General features: G+C 43.0%; 1 protein-coding gene across 4 annotated transcripts in view; it reads left to right on the top strand.

The window, feature by feature from the left end:
* Positions 1 to 20951, top strand: part of Styxl1 (serine/threonine/tyrosine interacting like 1) — a 52351-nt gene that overhangs the window by 803 nt on the left and 30597 nt on the right. For 2 of the 4 annotated variants that reach the window (XM_076840785.1, XM_076840782.1), the window contains exons 1-2: positions 15 to 187; positions 10547 to 10650. In XM_076840785.1, coding sequence (XP_076696900.1) covers positions 10548 to 10650 — 103 coding nt within the window. In that variant the 5' untranslated portion in view covers positions 15 to 187; position 10547. Of the gene's footprint in view, positions 1 to 14; positions 188 to 9654; positions 9746 to 10120; positions 10180 to 10546; positions 10651 to 20951 lie in introns of those variants that run through there. The other 2 variants (XM_076840784.1, XM_076840783.1) reach the window with 2 other exon arrangements.

Genomic DNA, 20951 nt, shown 5'->3' with positions numbered 1-20951 from the left:
GGGCTGCGGGGAGGAAAGCTGGGGGACGAGCCTGGCAACTCTGTGGTGTTTGGCTGTGCCTGGCTGCGCCTGAGGGCCCGCGTGGGCAGTGGGGGAGCCGCGGTTGGAGTGGGAGGGGGAGTCCGCTCCCGAAAGGTGGAAGAGGACGGGCTCACGCTGGGAGCGCCTTAGAGGAGCCGTTTTCCAGGTGGGGCTCCACACAGGCCCCGACAGCCAGCCTGGGCGCCGTGGCGCAGCAGGTCAGGCGGAGTGTGTCCCGCACCCGAGTCCCCGACCTCCACCGATCTACCCCTCCTGACCCTGGAGCGAGACGGGAGGGTCCTCTGAGCGAGGCAAAACGGGGAGGGGAGGGGAGGGGAGACCGAGAGTCCCGAGGCGGAGTGGGCATCAGTTCACCTCCGTGCACCTGCCCTCAGATTGCACAGGTCCTTACCTTACAAGTAACAAAACTTCACGGACTCTGCTACGAATAGTAGCAAACCTTAGTACTGACCGCAGCTCCCTGCGCTGTTCGAGGACCACAGTCCTGTGTTGCAGAGGAAATGGACACAAAGACTAGCACAGTCATCCAACCCGCAGTGCTGTGGATACAGTCCCACTGTTTTCTTCTTTACAATTAAGATACCCGAGCTTATGTGGATTTGCTGTTTACCCAAATAGAAAGCAGAGCTAGGGTTCCTGCTCACAAGGAATTGTCATTTTAAAATTATAAGGTTCACCCACCCCCCCAACACACAATCATTTCTAGTTTCTGGGCATGCAGAAATGTCTCAGGCATGGTCTTGGCCCTCAAAAAGTTAGAGTCAAGTGGGGCAGGTACGTGTGCCACAGATTGCTGCCTTAATAGAGAAATGCAAAGTGGGCTAATGACTGAGTCTGCTTGGGGACAGTGGTTGGGAATCAGAACATCGCAACACGAAGGAGTTCATGAGGGCTGCCTTACTCTTTCTTTTTTCCGGTTATTTGGTGAACTATTTAGATGTGTGGGTTTGGTGTTGGACTTGGACAGGTGTTGGACATTCACCTAAGAACAAGATCCATAAGTTTTTCTGTCTTCAAGGGGTTCAATAGTGGAAAAGATGGGTCAATCACAAGCAGCAATTTGGGCAATAGTAGGAGAATTTATGCAGTGCTGTGGGAACACTGAAGGTGCAGCTAACCCAGAATTGGGGTGGGGCTGTATAAGAGGACCTTCCAGAAGATAAGCCGTCTAACATGAGATATGCCAGAAAAGGAGGCAGTACTCTATTGGAATGTTCAACCCCAGAGGAGGGAGAGTTGCCTGGGAATCAGTCTCAAAGAAGTGCTGGAGCTGGGCTTTTAACTATGGGAAGTGGATAGACAAGGAGAAGGAGGGAAAAAAGAGCCCAGTGGGAAAACTAAAAGAAGGAAAGCATGATCCTGTGTTAGGGGTCAGACAGTTTCTATCTTGCCACTAGAAATGAGATCACCTTGGGGTTGGGAACTGTGTCTTTCATCTGTCTATTGAGCCAGGAGTGGTGGCATAGGCCTGTAATCCCAGCTTCTTGAGCCTGGGGAAGAAGGATCATGAATTTGAGGCCAGCTTTGGCAACTCAGATCCTGTCTCAAAAAATAAAGAGGGCTGGGGATGTGGCTCAGGGGTTGAGCACTACTGGGTTAAATTCCCAGAACTACAAAAACAACAAAATCCCCCAAATCATTTGTCATTATTGTCCCAACACATGACTGGTCTGAGAGCAGGCCTCAGTTAACTTTGGGAGAATTGAATGGTTTTAGATGAACCATGTCTGTCAAAAGTTTTTTTTTTTTTTTCCTTCCACCAGAACTGTGGGAGAAATTAGATTGCCCTCACATGCTAAGAATTCCAATGGGAAAAAAAGTGGAGGCGGGGCTGGGGTTGTGGCTCAGCAGTAGAGCGCTCACCTAACATGTACTTGGACATGGTTTCAATCCTCAGCACCATATAAAAATAAAGATATTGTGTCCAACTACAATTAAAAATATATTTTTTTTAAAAAAGTGGAGGGCAGGAAGATTCTTTAGGATGCTATCCTATGAGATGGTAAAGATATGAGTGATGGCAGTGGCCATAGAAATGAAGGGATGGGGCCATTGGGAGAGGTCTGGGGCAGAGTGGATAAGAGTTTGTTCATCAGGTCAGGAATGAAAGGAATGTGGAGAATTGGGCTGAGAAGTATGTATGTTAGAGGGAAGTTGGGGGTTGGTGGAAGGAGCACTGGCTGGAAAAAGAATTTCATTGTAGATGGGCTGAATTCGGAGTGATGGTGAGTTGTCCATATAGAGTTATCCACGGGTGGCATACACCTGTAGTCCTAGCACTTGGGAGGCTGAGGTAGGATCAGTTGAGCCACTGAGTTTGAGACTAGCCTGGTCATCTTAAAAAAAAAAAAAAAAATGAACAAATGGACTCCAAGAGGAAATATGGGGTTGAAACTCAAGAAACCAGGGTGAAGCCATCCCCTGTAGAGCTGAGGCCATGAAAAAGAAATGGAGCTCAGGTTCTCAGGCTCACTGCCACATCTGGGCTCAGTCTTCTCCACATTTTGTCATGTCAGCATCTCCATGAAGGAGGAACTTTCTACCTCCGAAATCCTCTACCTGGGCCATCTGAGACAACTGTTGAGAAACCCTCCAGTTCAGCTCCAGTCTGCCTCACTCTAAACCCCAAGATTATTATTCAGTCTTAACTCCTGCTGTAGTAACTGCTGACTTTATGGCAGACACTGTTCTTGGTGCTTTGCATTAGTAACTGACATTGAATGTGCAGAGTCATCTGCAGTCAAGAAGCAGAATGAGGCTGGGTGTGGTAGCACCTGCCTGTAATCCCAGCGATTCAGGAGGCTGAGGCATGAGGACCATGAATTCAAAGCCAGCCTGAGCAACTTGGCAAGGCCCTAAGCCTCAGTGAGACCATGTCTCTAAATAAAATACAAAATAGGGCTGGGGATGTGGCTCAGTGGTTGAGTGCGCCTGAGTTCAATCCCCAGTACAGATTGTGATCAAAGGCAGTGTTATGTCTTCACCCCCACTCTTTAAATCTTTGCTTGCATTACATCTAGCTACCAAGACAGATGTTTCAATAGCTTAATGTTCCATTCACATTAATAATCAAAACAGCTGAATTAAAAGTTAAAGATTGTCCCTTCCCTTCTTGAGCTTTCTATAGGCTCCTGCATTTGGGGAGGAGGGTTCTCAACTTCTGTTTCTTGCTTCCTCACTCCTCCACTCCACCCCAGGTAGACGTGGCTTATGACACATCTGGTGTGGGCAGAGTGGTATTGTAAGTGGAGATGAAGCAAGAAAGTTCCCTTTGTCATTAGTTCTTCTGAGGTTGATGGAAGTTCCGGGCTGCCTCCCATGCAGTGCTTTTGCGGGTCGGTCTTAACCTTCAGATCCCCTGACCTACGTGGTCATGTCTCAATCTTGTTGCTTTTAGTACCTCTCAGCCCTTGGTTTCTGGAATCCTCCACTGCTTGATATTGATCCATTGTTCCTTTAGGTGCTTGTAGGCTAAGTCCCTGTAGGGTAACTTCTTATTGGCCTTATCTCCTGCCTGACTCACATCTGGGATCCAGACCCTTTGCCTCAACAGCTTCTGGGGATTCAGGCCACTTCTACTGCTGCTTCTGCTTTGCTACCAGCTAGCCTGCCTCCAATTTTTCCAGCCATGGGGCCAATGTTGCCCTCTGTGCCTGTGCAAGCTTTAGTGGGCAAGGCTGAGCTATTCTAGGGCTTTCTTCTGGTTTCACAGATTGTTCCAAGAAAGCCAAAACTTGTAAGACTGGTCAGTATTTGAAATCTGAGGAAGGTGTGAACAAGACAAGAACTTTGAGATACTGGAAAGAAAAAATGAAGGGGAGGTATTAGGTGGACAGGATGAGATAAGAGGATGCTTATCTCTGTGACTGGGAGAAAACACAGAAGGGCACCCAGAAAGCAGTGGATAAGAGAGGGCAGTTCATACCCAGTGGCCTTAATCTTCCCAGGCAACAGCTGGAAAATGAACCGGATGAGGACTGAGCAAGGCTAAGAAGGTTTGCACAACAGATGCAGCCGCTGGGGAAATGCTGGCATAGGAGGAAAGACCAGAAAGGGATTAGCTCTCTAGTGGCCGTGAGGGCCAAACTGAAGTTCTGCAGTGTGTGTGTGTGTGTGTGTGTGTGTGTGTGTGTGTGTGTGTATGTGCACGCTGGTCCTCATGGACTTGCTCCAGATACCAAGGTCAAGAACATACACAGCCTTGCATCCACACATCTGCATGTTCATGTTCTAGAACATAAACACGTGCATCTACATGAGGAGCTCAGTTTTTATTGATGTTCAGTTTACATTCAATAAAGTATATACAGGTCTTAAATGTTCTGCTTAGTTTTAACAATTTTTACCCTTGTAATGCCCCCCAAGCAAACAATAAACTGTATTCTGAAAATACATGCTCCTCATGCTCCTTTCCACCAGTCTCCAAGATAGCTATTTCCTGGTTTCTATTGCCATAGATTCATTTTGCCTGTTCATTGTATGTAAAAATATACAAATACACTGGCATCCTCCCCATTGGACCCCGCACACCTGCATGCATTGACTGTTTAGTGGGCTAAGATCACAATCGTGTGTGAGATTTGGGGATTAGGTGCACACACATATGATCTTCTCTTCAACCCAAGATCATTCCTTTCGGATCTCTAGAACTAAAATGAAGAGTTAGAAAGCTGGTCATCATTCTATCTTTTACAGGAGTTTTATTTATTTTTCTCTACATGCTCTAGGATATTGGCAATTAGGGACATATTTTAAAACTTCAGCTTTAATGTTCACTTGGAACTCAGAAGTAGTCCAGGGGTTTGGCTCTCCAGGCTCCATTGTGGTAAGACAGCTAGGAGGTAGTGGACTGGCCACTGCAGAGATGGCAAGAAGCAGCCAGCAGGGAGCTTCTGGAGCTGAGAGTCACCAATGGAGACAGATTCGGGTCTGAAGTGGGGGAAGTGAGAGCAGAACTGATATCAGAGCCTGGTTAGGGTCAAGGACCTGTATCAAGTGGAAGGTGGGGCCTAAACTCAATCAAAGAGCAGAGGAGAAGCAGGATGTAAGCCCAGACATGGTCTTTGGGAGACTATGTTACATTTTTTTTTTCATCCCCTTCCTCTGACAGAGGACCACTAAGTCACCTCTTGGTGGTATGGTAGGCGTAGATTTGGGGAAATGATAGTGATCTGAAGCTCTGAGATGGGGTAGGGATATAGGTGACTGGGTTTAGGCTTCTACTCCATACTTGTTCCCCTCAAAATACAGACAGTGGCGATGACTAAGGCAAAGTCTTCCTAAGGCCTCATCCTACTCCTCTCTCTTCCTTTCATCTATGCCAGTGGGATCTGGTGCCCCTCTGAACTGAGATGCGGATTTCAGGGCCTCTTCCACAGCCACTGCAGTTTTGGGGGTGCTGTTGTGGGACTGTGCCATTTGTGCATGTGTTTATGTAGTACTGGGCTTTAAAGCCAGGGGTGCTCTACCACTGAGCTACATCCCCAACACTTTTCAAAATTTTGAGACGTGAACCTCAGTTGCAGAGACTGGCCTCAAACTTGCTGTTTTCCTGCTCAGCTTCTGAGTAGCAAGGATTAAAGATGTGTGCCACCATGCCTGGCTCATCCAGCAATTCTTATGATGGTTCAGGCCACATAGAATGTGTCAGGCCACACCAGTTCCTTTAAGATCCTGACCCCCAGGAAGTACCCCAGGCTCCCCAGCTTATAGACTTGACCAACTCCTGATTCATTATTTGGCCTGGGAGTCTCCTGTGGACTTGTAGCTATCAGAGGCTCCTAGAGGAAGCTGAAAGGAGAGGGAAGGTAGGTGTCCAGGAACTTCTGCTTCCTGAGCCCCCGCTGTACATCAGGCCCAGTATTGGCAGTGTGCGTCTATTCTCCAGGGGGTTCCTCTACCTTGCCAGTGTGTTTCTGCCTCCATTTTCAGGTTTGGGCATTGATGCCAGCACTGGGTATGAGACTTGGTCATCCTGGCACAGCCTGAGTTTTCCAAAGGGAACCAGGGCACCGTGGGGCTGGCTGTGGACTCTATAGTCTTATTTCTACCGGTCCCTGTTCAGCCTGAGCCAGGAGCCCCAAAATGACTCTTGTGGTCTGGCTTTTCCAGGAACATCAACAACATCCCTCTTCTCCACCAGAAGCAAACTCCCATCAATTGTGTCCATCTAGACTGTCTGGGGGCTTGGAGTAGCTTGGCAACTGAGTACCAGACCAAGTGCTCAGTGTCCTAGACCTCCTATGAGAAGCCTATGGTCAGGTGTAACCTCTAACAGTCAGAATATCACGCCCTGGGCTTTGGGTAGACCCAGGGAGGCAGGGAAGAGTTCTGTCTGGCTGGCTCTTTGTCCCAATCTCAGGCTCTGGCAACCCCTAAGGAAATCCCTTTCTGGTTGTCTGTTTTCTTCAAATGCAGACATGTGCTATCACTGAAGGTGAGCTCACAACCAGCCGCTTCCAGTATTCTGGGCTGGCTGGAAGAGGGCTACACATAAGCCCCTAGTTTGAAGGTCAGGCTGGGTTATAATAAAGAGGGTGCTGGACCTTCCTACTGGACGATGTCCAAGTACAGAGACAAAGCTCACAATGGTACCTTCCATCCTGACAAAAGAGTAAGTGGCTTTGCTGGTCATCCAGAGAGCTGTGTGGATTTCACACAGATGGGAGTGAAGAGGTCCTTTAAGGAATCTATATGGGGAAAACATGGGGGCAAAGATGGGAAGATCCATCTTTCTTAGCCCCATCAATGTGGATCACCAAAAGATGTTCCCTCTGACCATCCCCCATGCAAGGACAATCATGCTAAATGTCCTGCAAGTATCTTATGAAGAGCTTTCTGAAAGAGCCTAGCATACCTGGATGTAGTGGTACACACCTATGTGCCAGAGACTTGGGAGGTTGAGGCAGGAGGTAGAGGTCAGCCTCAGCAACTTAGTGAGACCCTGCCTCAAAAAGTAAGGGCTAGGAATGTATCTCAGTGGTAAAGTGCCCTGGGCTCAATTCCCAGTAACCTCCCATAAAAAAGTCCAGAATTAAAGGGACCTCTTAAACTTGCCATTTTAACCCCACTGTTTTGGATAGGCCACCAAGAAAATGAGACTTGGTAGAAGTAATATCAATGAAACTCACAGTGACTGGAGGCTCCCAGAAAATTCAATTTGATATGATGAAAATTAAGGAAAAATATTCATTGTAAGATTCACATGGAAAATATTTGATCTTGGGGGGAAAATAAGTTTGATTTATCAAAATTGAAAGTAGAAAAAAACTGGAATTGGTCAATTGTGAAATATGGAAAATCAATTTAAATTGGCTAGTGGCATCCACTAAGGAAAATGCTTTGGACAAAAAGCATATTGCTTGAATGTTTTAAATAAAAGCATGAAATTAGGATATACTTTGGGCCCAAATGGTGGATCCGAGAACATCTAAACTCTGGAGTTTGGAGGAGTGCTGGAAGGGATGATAGCACTCATTTCTCAACCCAAAGATCTGCCCCTGATCTCTGCCCCCAGGGTTGCTTATCCTTTCAGAAATGTGCTGTCAGGTTTGGGGACTGATTCTACCTCCCCCGCAGCCTTGCCAGCTGCTAAAGGGCATTTGTTTCTTCCCCAGAGAGTGCCCCCTTTGAGAAGGAGAGGTGTTTGAAGAAAGAGATGCCCCGAGGCTGGGGTTTTATCTGGATGCTCAGAAACTGCTCCTTGGCTACTCAGTGAGGAGATGGATTTTTCAAAGGGGCCAGCTTTTAGATTGGCTCAATGAGGATGGAGGTTTAGACCCCATCCCTCTCTTCTGTACTTTCTATTCCCTAGGATGGCCCAGGGACAGGGCTTTCAGAGACAGAGGACCTGGCACCTGTCTGGTGGTGGGAGTGAAGAGGTCCTTTAAGGAATCTATATGGGGAAAACATGGGGGCAGGACAACCTGGCCCCATGTGTGTAATGTAAGTAGCAATGTCCATTCCACACATGCTTATTGAGCACTGCTTTATGATAGATAAATCCTGGGCACTGAGGGAAGATACACCAATGGACAAGACGGGCAGGTCTCTGTTCTTATGAACCATGGGCTCAGAGCTCTCCTCATACAAATGAGCACTGTATCTTCAGATGTCTGCAGGTGAGGTGAAGACAAGGACTCTTGTAATTTGAAAATATGGCCCTGACTTCCATGTGAGGAGTGGACTAGGGAGAAAGCAGACGCGGAGAGACCAGCTGGGCAGCCATGCGTCATCAGGAGCAATGGAGAGGAGCAGTGGCTTGGAATCCATGTGGGAGGGAGAGCTCAGAGAGAGGATGGAATGGGGAAAGGAAAGAGGGACTCGACAGTTGGGCTGAAACGATTTGGAGCATGATGGTGCTTTTTCTTGAAGGCTAAGAGATGAGCAGGTATTGGAGGTATGGGCGTGTGTACATTATAAGTTCTGTTTGGCCACATTATGTTTGAGATGCCCGTCAGGTATCCAGGTAGAGTCTGGAGTGAGGGGGCTGAGAGAGGGTAAGATGTGGGAGTTGTTATATAAGAGGTGTTGAAGGAACCAAATGAATCACTGAGACTCAGTCTTAGATTAATGGCTGTCAACTAGAAGCAATAGTGCATCATCCTTCTAGGGTACACTTGGCAATGTCTGGGACTTTTTTTTTTCTTCTTTTTCTTTTCTTTTCTTTTTTTTTTTTTTTGGTAGTAGGGATGAACCCAAAGGTGTTTAACCACTGAGCCTCATCCCCAGCCCTTTTAAAATTTTTAAATTTTGAAACAGGGTCTTGCTAATTTGCTTAGGGCCTTGCTAAGTTGCTGAGGCTGGCTTTGAACTTGTGATCCTCCTGCCTCAGGCTGAGCCACTGTGCCTGTCTGGGACCTTTTTTGTTAAAAGTACCAACATCTTTGGATGTTGCTACTGGCCTCTACTGTGTGGAGGCCAGGGATGCTGCTAAACTACTACAATGCCCAGGCCAGCCCTCCCCTCCACAGCAAGTTACCCAGCCCAAATGTCAAGGATGCCAATGTTTAGAAACCGTGACCTAGAATGAGAGTATAGATGGGGAAGAAAAAAGATGACCCTGCCCAGGGGCATCCCTACATGAAGAGGGAAACCCTTGACAAAGACTGAAAAGGAACAGTCTTGAGAGGAAGTAGAAAAGCTTAGAGAGTATGGTGTCCTGGGAGAAGGGGGTGCTTGGGGAAGGAAAAACACTCATTGTTACATGGTGGGTTATTAAGGGCTTAGGCAAGAGGGACACTGTCAGTGACCTTGATGAGACCGGCTTCTGTGGTTTCGGGTTAGAAGCTCCAGAAGAGAAACCTGCGTCAACAGTCAGTGCTTACAGAGCATTTTCTCCCTGCTCAGAATACCTTCCCTGGCTAGCTTCCTGAATCCACAGGCAGCAGGCAGGGACTGTTGTGCTCGTTTTACAGAAGGGGAACACTCTTATTGCCCCCATTTTACAGAGGTAGAAACTGAGGCACAGAGTAACTACTCCTCAAGGTCAGGCAGCTGATGGGAAGTGGCACAGCCAGGATTCCAACCTGAGACCTTGACATTCCTGGGGGTGAGGAAGTGAAGGAAAGGAGGGCAGAGATGAGAGAGGGACAAGATGATGTTTGTGTGCAGATTCGTGTGGAGGCTGAACTTGACCTGGAGGACTGAAGTCGCTGAGGAACGCTGCCCTGGCCACTCTGAAATGGAGTCTGTTTTGAACCAGGTTACCTCTGGACTCCACTCCCCCCAACCTCTCTCTGCTGCCTCCAGGGGTTCTACTCTGCCTCTCTTTCTAAAAGGAAGCTTCCTACAAGAAGTTGCTGGAGAGGTCCAACCCTTTCAGAATTAGATGTGCCCAGGAATCGGTGTCTCAAGAGCAGCCCCTGCCCTCAGGCACCAGAGCCCACCTCTGTACCCATCAGCCTCTCCATCCAGCACTGTCATGACCCCTGACACAGTCTGCAGGGCTCCCCAGGTTATCCCCTACACTCTCCAGCTGTAGCCAAACAGGCTCCTTTAACTTTCTCAGGTATTGAGCTCATTCCTGCTCCTAACAGAATATTTCTTCTTCACCTTCTCCCTTCTCCACCTCGCCCAGTGTCCTGCCTCAGCTTAGCAGTCACATCCTTAGACAGCCCTTGTCTGGTTCCTGACTAGGTGAGAAACCCCACTGTGACAGTACATGCTTATTCTCTTATGGTGCTCCTCCTTCTTGGGCTTAGGCCCTCTGCAAGGGTCAGTCTTGTTTATCCTGGTTGTTTTCAGTGCGTGGTCTGTGGTTGGCTAAGTGAACGGATGAACTGATTGACGGCTGTTATGCAGCCAACCTGGTATCTTACAGCTCTATGGGGTTCCATATTTTAGTCTCCTCTGCACATATTTCACTTCCAATTTTCAAAGGCTTCCGGATGACTTATATTAAGTTTGAAGGGATGTTAAGAAAATTTAATTCAGTATCTTTATGGTCATTTTTCTTAAATAAAAAGATATATTAAACTTGTGCATTATTGATTCTTCCCAATAGGATGGCTGATTTGGTTTTTTGTGAGCCAACAGAACTTTACAACATCTTGAATCAGGTTACAAAACTGTCCAGATTAACTGAACCCAACTATCTCTGTTTATTGGGTGAGTACATATACAAGCCATAGACAACAGCAAATGTGAAGAATGGTGTCCCACATCAAAGACTTTGAAAAGTGGTTTGGCTTATTGGCTCTGTGGTTCCTGATTTGGATCTAGAAGTTTCCAGAAGACTTTTTCTAGTCCTCTTTTTGTTTTAGTGAAATATTTTAAACATAGCAAATGTAGTAGTACCAAGAAACACCCTTGTGCCCACCACTCAGATTTAACCTAGTAAACAAAACATGGTAGATACAGATGTGCCCCTCTTTGGTACCTCATCCTGATGACATTCATTTCCCTCACTAGCCATGACGGCTTCTGTATTTTCACAAAATAATGTGTGGTTTAAGTACTTAAGTATACTAAATATTGTAATATAATATAGGATATATAAATATAATCATGCCAGATATTTAAATATGCCATTATATATAATCATATGCAACTTTTTTTTTTTTTTGGCACTGGGGATTGACTACTGAGCCACATCCCCAGCCCTATTTTGTATTTTATTTAGAGACAGGGTCTCACTGGGTTGCTTAGCGCCTTGCTTTTTGCTGGCTTTGAATTTGTGATCCTCCTGCTTCAGCCTCATGTGCTGCTGGGATTACAGGCCTGTGCCACTGTGTCCAGCTGCAATCTTTTTTTTTTTTATTTAAAGTATGTATGCCAATATTTCTCAAATTATTCCATGAAACTGAAAGGGAAGATGTACTTTTAAACTCATTCTATGAAGTCCATATCACCCTCATACCAAAACTGGATAAAGATATTTCAAGGAAAGAAAACTGGGGGCTGGGGATGTGGCTCAAGTGGTAGCGCGCTCGCCTGGCATGCGTGTGGCCTGGGTTCGATCCTCGGCACCACATACAAACAAAGATGTTGTGTCCGCCGAAAACTAAAAAATAAATATTTCTCTCTCTCTCTCTCTCTCTCTCTTTAAAAAAAGAAAGAAAGAAAGAAAACTGTAGACCATACATGCAAAAAATCCTAAATAAAATATTAGCAAATTGAATTAAAGTGTACATTAAAAAGATTATACACCATTATCAGGTTTATTGCATTCCATGGATGCAAGGATGGGTCAACATACACAAATCAATAAATGTAATACACCACATGAATAGAATCACATGATCATTTCAACAGATGCAGAAAAAGCCTTCAATGAAATTCAGCAATGCTTCATAATAAAAACCCGGGGAAAAAAAACTAGGAATAGAAGTAACTTACCTCAATATCATAAAGACTGTATATAGCAAGCCTAAAGCCAATATGGAGGGATTGCAATTTCAAGTTATACTACAAAGTCATAATAACTAAAATAGAACCATACTAGCAAAAAGCTGACATGTGAACCAGTGGAACAGACTAGAAGACACAGAGACAAACCCACACAGATATACTCATGTGAGTCTTGATAATGTGCCAAAAAACATACCTTGGAGAAAAGACAGCCTCTTTAACAAGTGGTGTTAGGAACCCTGGATATCCCTATATAGAAATATGAAATTCAATTTCTCTCATTCTGTACAAAAGTAAACTCAAACTGGACCAAAGACCTAACTATAAGACCAGAAATTTTCCAACTGTTAGAAGAAAATGTAGGGGAAATACTCCAACATACAGGCACAGGCAAAAACTTCCTGAATTAAATCTCTATAATGTGAAATAAGAGAAAGAATTAATGAGCTGGCTTGTAATTTAAAACCACCTTCACAGCAAGTTAAATAATTTTAACAGAATGAAGAGACAACTGACAGAATGAGAGAAAATATTCTTTAGTTACCATTCCAACAGAGGACAAATATCCAGAATATATAAAGAGTTCCCAAAACTCAACATCTAAAAACCAAATAATCCATGTGAACTGAATAGATACTGCTCAAAAGAAGTACAAATGGCCAACAAATATATGAAAAAAATCTTCAACATCTTTGGCCATCAGGGAAATGCAAATCAAAACCAAATGAGATTCCATTTTTCTCCAGTTAGAATGCAGATCATGAAGAATCCAAATAACAATAAATGCTGGTGCAGATGAATGAAGAAAGGAACTCTTATATGTGGTTTGTAGGAACATAAATCAGGAAAGCCACTATGGAAGTCAGTATTTAGGTTCCTCAAAAATCTAAAAATAAGGGGCTGGGGTTGTGGCTCAGTGGTAGAGTGCTTGCCTAGCATGTGTGAGGCACTGGGTTCAAATCTCAGCACCCCATACAAATAAATAAAATAAAAGTCCATCGACAACTAAAAAATATTTTAAAACATCTAAAAATAAATCTATCTCATGATCAATCTACACCACTCCTTGGTATTTATCCAAAAGAATTAAAGTCAGCGTATTTTAAAGACTAAATAAATAAATAAAGTGTGTGTGTGTGTGTGTGTGTGTGTGTGTGTGTGTGCTGCTGGGGATTGGCCTTGTGCATGGGAAGGAAGCACTCTACCAACTGAGCTATATCCCCAGCCCTAAAAGTATATTTTTGAGCCAGGCACAGTGGCACACACCTGTAATCCCAGTGACTCAGGAGGCTGAGGCAGGGGGATTGCAAGTTTGAGACCAACCTCAGCAACTTGAAGCTCTGTAAACAACTTAGTGAGACTCTGTCTCAAAATAAAAACGGGCTGAGGATATGGCTCAGTGCATAAGCACCCCTGGGTTCAATCCCCAGTACCCTTCCCCCAAAAAAGTATATTTTTGAGCATTTCTCCCATGTCTCTGGGAATACCCAGTTAACTAATTTTAACTGTCGGTTGAGATTTATATCCTTTTGCTGTCCACTGTAATGTGTTGCTTGTGTGTCTTCCTATTAAAAGCATTTTGCAGTGGGCAGGCTTGTGTGTTTTTCCGTATTTCTGTGTAAGGTAGTTTCTTCAGGTATACACACAGGAAAGGAATCACTAAGTTGGAAATTCAGCTCTACCACACTGTCAAATTGTCCTCCAAAGGGTTTGCATCAGTTTGCACTCCCATCTACAGCGTAAGAAACATCATTCTCCACCCCCAGAGTGGGGATTGAACCCAGGGGCACTCTACCAGTGAGCTACATCCCCAGTCTTTTTCATTGATTTTGAGAAACTCTTGTTAAGTTGCCTCAAACTTGCAATCCTCCTGTCTCAGTCTCCCTAGTTGTCAGGATTACAGGTGTGTTCCCCTGTGCCCAACCAGCCTTTAATATTTTTTTTTGTAATCTGATAGGTATAGGTTTTCCTTGTTTTAATTTCATTTTTATAGTTGTTAACAAGATTGAATATTTTTGTTTATTGACCACTGTGACTTCCCCTTCTGTGAAGTACCTATTCATATTTCTCCATTTTTCTATTGGGTCCTTTTTTGTTTTTCATATTGATTTGTAGGAGTTCTTTATATACTCTGGTTGCTAGTCCTTTACTGGATGCTAGTTGTTTACACATGTTACAAATACCTTCTCCCAGTCTTTAGTGTTTCTTAGATTTTTTTCCTTGTGAAATGTAACACATACAAGTACTATCATAAAAAATTTGAGTTTAATGATTTATCACAAAGCAAACACTCATGGAACAAGGGCTAGAGGATGGGCTCCAACAGGCCCACTGGACCCTCCCAACTGCTACTCTGTTCCCCTCCTCCAGAGGTAATCTGCCCAGAACTGCTTGTTTTTCTTTGTGATCTCACCTAAGCATAGATGCTTCTAGCTAAGTTTCTTCTGGCTTCTGGATTTTATGTGAATATTATCAGATAGCATCTTCTCCTTTGTGTTTGGCTGCTTGTAGTCATCATCATGTTTGAGATTCCTCTGGGTTGTGTGGGCCTTGACCCCAGGGCCTTATGCTTGCTAAAAAAAAGCCCTCTACCACTGAGCTACACCCCAGCCCTGTTTTTGTATTTTGACTGTTGTAAATAATGTGGCAGTGGAAGTACAGGTGTCTCTCTGAAAAACAGATTAAATGACTTTTAGATATGTACTCAGAATGGGATTGCTGGATCATTTGTAGTTCTAATTTATTTGGGGGAGATCAATGTCAAGAACTTTCTTCTAGTTGTTCATGTTTCAGACCTAACATTTAAGTCTTCAATTTATTTTGAGTTGATTTTGTAAAATATGGTATAAGAGTCTAATTTCATTATTTAGCATGTGGATATCCAGTTTTCCCAGCACCACTTATGGAAGAAACTGTATATTTTCTCCCTGTTGTATATCTCTGGCACCATTGTCCAAGGTCAGCTGACTATAAACAAATGGATTTAGTTTGGGGCTTTCTGTTGTGTCTCATTGATCCATATGTCTGATTTGAAAGCTAGTATCATAATGTTTTGATTACTGTATTTCTGTAAAATATTTGAAATCAGGAAGTGTGAAGCCTGCAGCTTTACTCTTGTTCAAGATTGATTCTGGAGCTGGGTGCGGTGGTATACACTGTAATCCCATAGGTTTAGGAGGCTGAAGCAAGAGAATCACAAGTTCAAAGCCTCAGCAACCAAGTGAGGCCCTAAGCAACTTAGCAAGCCCCAAAATAAAACATGAAAAAGGCCGGGGGATGTGGCTTAATGGTTAAGCACCCCTGGGTTCAATCCCAGTACCCACTCCCCCCAATAATTGATTTTTGGTATTTGGAATCTCTTGTGATTCATGTGAATTTTAGGATTTTTTTTCCTTCTAAGAAATGCCATTGGGATTTTGATAAGGATTGCATTGAATTTACAAATAACTTTGGGTAGTGTAGACCTTTTAGTATTTGTCTGATTCATGAACATGAAATGTATCTCCATTTATTTGTGATACCTTTAATTTCCTTCATCAATGTATTATAATTCTCAGTGTATAAGTCTTTCACCTCTGGTTGTTTGTTTGTATTATTTTTCTTGCTATTGTGAATGGATTATTTTTTTCTTTGTGTTTTGTGGTCCTCAGGATCAAACCCATAGCCTTGCTCAGGCTAGGCAAGTGCTCTACTATTGAGCTAGGGACACCCAGGCTCTTGAAATGTTTGCTTAGTTTGCATATTTAATACTTGTGTTCAGAAAAACCACTGAACTTTTGTGTGTTGACTTTTGTATGGTGCAGCTTTAGTTTCTTTGTTATTGTTGAGTATTTGTGATTTTCTACATATATAACCATGTCATCAACAAATAGAGATAATTTTACTGCTTCCTTTCTGATTTTTGATGTCTTTGATTTCTTATCAAATTGCCGTGGTTAGAACTTCTAGTACTATGTTGAATAAAAATGGTGAGACTGGAATCCTTCCATTGTACAAAATGCAAGGATTTTGAGGAAAAGCTTTCCATTTTCCCCCACTGATTGATATTAGCTATGGGTCTTTAATATGTGGTTTTTATTCTATCAAGGTAAATAGTTTCCATACCTATCTTATTGAGTGTTTTTATCATGAGTGGATGTTAAATCTGAAGAAATGCTTTTTGTGCATTTGAGATGTTCACATATGTGTGCTTCCAGCGGTGGAGATTAAAATCAGGGGTACTGTGCCACTGAGCTATATCCCCAGCCTTTTTTTTTTTTTTTGGTAACAAGGATTGAACCCAGGGGCACTTAATCACAGAGCCACATCCCAGCCTTGTTTTCTTTTTTTAAAAAAATTTTAATTTAGAGACAGCCTCTCGTTGAGTTGCTTAGGCCTCTAAATTACTGAGGCCCTAAGCAACTGGCTTTGAACTCGCAGTCCTCCTGCCTCAGTCTCCTGAGCTGCTGGAATTACAGGCATGCAACACTTTTTGTTTATTTGTTTGTTTGTTTTGGAGATAGGGTCTGAATAAGTTGCCCAGACTAATCTTGAACTTGTGGTCCTCTTCCCTCAGCCTCCTTTTTGCTGGGAGTACAGGCGTGTGCCGCCACAACTGGCTCTTTGGATTACTTTTACTCATTGTTCATGATGGCTTTTTTTGCATAGTTTTTAATTTTGGTGTGGTAATATTGATCAATATCTTCCTTCAAGATTTTATTATTTTCCTGTGTGGATGTTATTTAAGAATTCTTTATCATGGACTGGGAGTGTTGCTCAGTGGTAGAAGGCGTGCACGAAGTCCTGGGTTCCATTCCTAGTAGCAGCACCACAAGCAAAAAGAACAAATTCCTTATAAACCCTGATATTTATAAAGCTGCTCCTCTATTTTCTTTTCCTTTTGTGTTGCCAGGGACCAAATCCAGGCCTTAGGCATGCTAGGCAATTTCTCTACCACTGAGCTACATCCCCAGCCCTCTTTTTTCCTTTTTTTTTTTTTTTAAAGAGAGATGAGAGAGAGAGAGAGAGAGAGAGAGAGAGAATTTTTTTAATATTTATTTTTTAGTTTTCGGCGACACAATGTTTGTATGTGGTGCTGAGAATCAAACCCAGGCCGCACGCATGCCAGGCAAGCACGCTACCGCTTGAGCCACATCCCCAGCTCCTTTTCTTTTTTCCTTTTGAGAGTTTTGCTTTTCCAATTTAAGACATTAATCCATCTGGAATTTACTTTTGGATATAGTTTTAGATGGGAATCTTCTATATACACATCCATTTGTGTTAATGCTATTTATTATTTTCCAATGTTATTTTCTAATTGATGGTGTACAAGAGCATAATTGATTGAGGGGGGAGCTTTTTCTCTAAGTACCTAATTGGTTATAGAAATACACTCATATTAGTTTGTTTTCATTAGGTATCATAATTATATATGGTAGTTGTAAAAATGCATTCATAAAATTAAAACTAGTTGTTAGAAAGTTTGTACTTGATTTGTAACTTGTATAAAGACATAAATACTTGGAGCTTTATCTGCAGTTAACAATGATTGTCAGTACCTATAATTTGACACCATTTATTTATTCTTGTCCATGCACACAAAACACACAGGATTATTAAACATGAGTGTATTGCCACAGTCTCCTGCTTCTTGAAATCTTTGGCCTCCCAATAAATTCCAAGTTCAAACATCCAACTTCATTCTCAGATTCTTAATACATTTTCCACCCATACTTCATCAGTGCTTTTTTTCCTGATCTTTCATGTTGTGCTGCCAAAATCCAAAACCTGACTCAAAAGAGGCCACAGGACAGAGGGAAATAAAGGGAACATAAAGTGTTCAGAGTAAACAGGGAGTTCAGAATTGTCCAAGATTCCCTCTTGGGATTATACTTTATTTTACTGCAATGAGTAACTGCTATCATCAAGAATTGCCAAAGATTCTATGTCAGATCCTTTCAGATTCTTTGTCAACTGGACAAAGAATATACAGAGATGTTTGGGAGTACTCAACGCTTTGTCATACCAAGTGCCCCATAGAGTGCCAGGGTAGCTGCAGTGCCTTTGAAGACTGACTTGTAGAAACAGGCTATCTAGCAGCAGATTGTAGAGATCTCTTAGTGTGTTTTTAAGAATCTGGATTGCGGGGGCTGGGGTTGTGGCTCAGTGGTAGATTGCTCTCCTAGCATGTGTGAGGCTCTGGGTTTGATCCTCAGCACCACATAAAATAAATAAAATAAAGGTATTGTGTCCAACTACAACTAAAAAATAAATATTAAAAAAAAGAATCTGGACTGGGGGTGGGAGTGTATCTAAGTGGTACAGTGCTTGCCAAGCACGCCACAGGTCCTGGGTTCAATCCCTATCACCCCCATCCCAAATCTGAACTATACTTAGATTTTATCAGCCTTTTTCATCCAATTCATGGGAAGTTGCAGCTAGTATGCCAGCTAGTCACTGAACACAGTGGTTTTGCTCTTGAGGAGTGTAAACCCATACGGCCAACCAGGAGATGAAAGAATGAAGGAAGGTTTATTACTGTACAAATAAGGAGAGCACTGGGGATACAACAAAGCTTGCTTTTATTCCTTTTGCTTTTGTTAGGAAACGTATGCATGGTTATACTGGAGAGACTGTCCATGTATATGAGCACAGTCCTGAGCATCCTTAGTTGGAGATCATTCTTCTTTATATATTGCATGCTCAAAGAGGTGGACAAGATGGGCATGGTGGAGCATGCCTATAATCCCCAAAATTCAGGAGGCTGAGGCAGGAGGATTGCAAGTTTGAGGCCAGCCTCAGCAATTTAGTGAGTTCTGTCTCAAAATAAAAAGTGGCTGGGCATCTAGCTCAATGATAGCACTTACCTAGCATCTGCAAGGTCCTGGGTTCAATCTCTTGTATCACAAAAAGAAAAAAAGTTTAATGCAATCCTCTTCAACCCTTGCCCTCATTTCCCTTTCTAAAAATTCCAAAGTCATTGTCAGCCCCTGGAAGACAGAGCTAAGGACATGGGTTCCCTTGTTTTCCCAGAGATGTTCTTTTCTGTTTTCCAAAAAAACAAAGATGGTGAAAAGGAATGCACCCCAGCCAAGAATTCAGTATTAGAAGATACTAGCTTCTGCTTAAGCCAGAACCAAGACAGCTCTAAGAGGGTCAGGGTGGCTTGAGCAAAGGTCAGAAGTATATAGTTTTTATGTCATCTACTTGATGGGCTGGAACTGCATATCTCTCTCTCTCTCTCTCTCTCTCTCTCTCTCTCTCTCTCTCTCTTAGTTATTGATGGACCTTTATTTTATTTATTTATATGCGGTGCTGAGAATTGAACCTTTATTTTATTTATTTATATGCGGTGCTGAGAATTGAACCTAGTGCCTCATACATGCTAGGCAAGCGCTCTACCACTGAGCTACAACCCCAGCCCTGGAACTGGGTCTCTTGATGTCATTATGTGCAGAGGTGGGACTCTAGTTGTGTCTGTGCTCTTCCTCATGCTCCATGTGTGGCATGTCTCATGACCACCTGAAGTCCCCCCCTAGGGTAAGCATCTGACTGTGCTAAAAGGTCAAGATGAACTAGTGATGATTATGCATGCATTGGCCTCTCACCACCTGGAGTTGCTCCTTCTCTGGTAAAGCCCCTGCTATTGTTTCCAGAACATGGTACCCTCTTGTCCTGCCTTAATGGTTCTGATTTAGTGACCTCATCTGTCCACCTCTGGCCATTTTGTTATTTCTGCAGACCACATTGTTTCAGAAGGTCAGCAGATTTCTCAACCTCCCAACTCCAAATGCATTATCTCAATTCCACGGCCTTGAAGATGGTTTCACTTTTTAACTCCTAAATTTCTGGTGTGTCTGCTAACTTTTTTTTTTTTAAAACATTCCAAACAATTTTTTTAAATTTTTTTAGTTTTAGGCGAACACGATATCCTTATTTTGTTTCTATGTGGTGCTGAGAATCGAACCCAGTGCCTCACGCATGCTAGGCAAGCACGCTACCACTTGAGCCACATCCCCAGCCCCTCTGCTAACTTCTTAAGGCTGAGAGCTAATTTGTTTGTCTCATTCCTTTCTGATGTTTTATTTGCTTAATGTTATGGGATCCTATTCTTCATGGGGGTCCCTGACTGTTTAACAATCCTTTATGGAAAAAGATTCTTCTGAAATATGATTTATCACAGTACTTTTAGAAAATAGGTGTGCCAGCAGATGGTACATATCTGTAATCATAGTGACTCTGGACACTGAAGCAGGAGAATCCTAAGTTCAAGGCCAGCCTGGGCAATTTAGTGAGACCCTGTCTCTACCCACCCCCAAAAAAGTTAAAAAGGACTGAGAATGTAACTTAGTGGTAGGTCAACCCAGTTTCAGCTCCCAGCCTCCTCCCCAATATAGAAAATGGATACACCAAAATAGGCCCCCCCCACCCCAAAATTAGTATTACTGAGGATTAGTATTTGAGATGAAAATCTACTCAATATAGAGGCTGTTTTATTTATTGGAAGATCAAAACAGAGCTAAGAATTTTGCTACATCCATTCAAAGTAAATAACTTATGATATACAGATTCTGACAGATGTAAGAAATGAAAACCAGTGTATTGAACCTGTATCTGTCATTTGTTCAAAAACTCACACACAGTAATTAAGTCTGCAAAAAAGACAATTATAGGAAAGAAAAACTGCCCTTTCACAAGCCTAAATCATCCTTCTAAAGATACCAAAATAAAAATTCATATGTATCTGTCAAGTTTTAACTGTTGGACACAAACACCATTCTAGAAATACTGAACTGCATATATTAAAAACACATAACATGGGCTGGAGACATAGCTCAGTTGGTAGAGTGCTTGTCTTGCATGCACTAAGGTCCTAGGTTCAATCCCTAGCACCACAAAGCAAAACAAACAAAAAAACCCATGATATGCAACATCTTAAGCAATTAAAGCACTAATTTTTTAAAGAACCCATTCAAATCACCATTTTCATGATGATTGACATACACAAATAAGAGATAGTGGTTCAAACTGAGGAAGTGATACCTGGATTTTATAAGACTTTTTCTTATATTTTTTTTTCT

Source organism: Callospermophilus lateralis, chromosome 19 (genome assembly GCF_048772815.1).
Source record: "Callospermophilus lateralis isolate mCalLat2 chromosome 19, mCalLat2.hap1, whole genome shotgun sequence".
NCBI classification, from domain to species: Eukaryota; Metazoa; Chordata; class Mammalia; order Rodentia; family Sciuridae; genus Callospermophilus; species Callospermophilus lateralis.
This window is presented reverse-complemented; position numbering and strand designations above follow the sequence as displayed.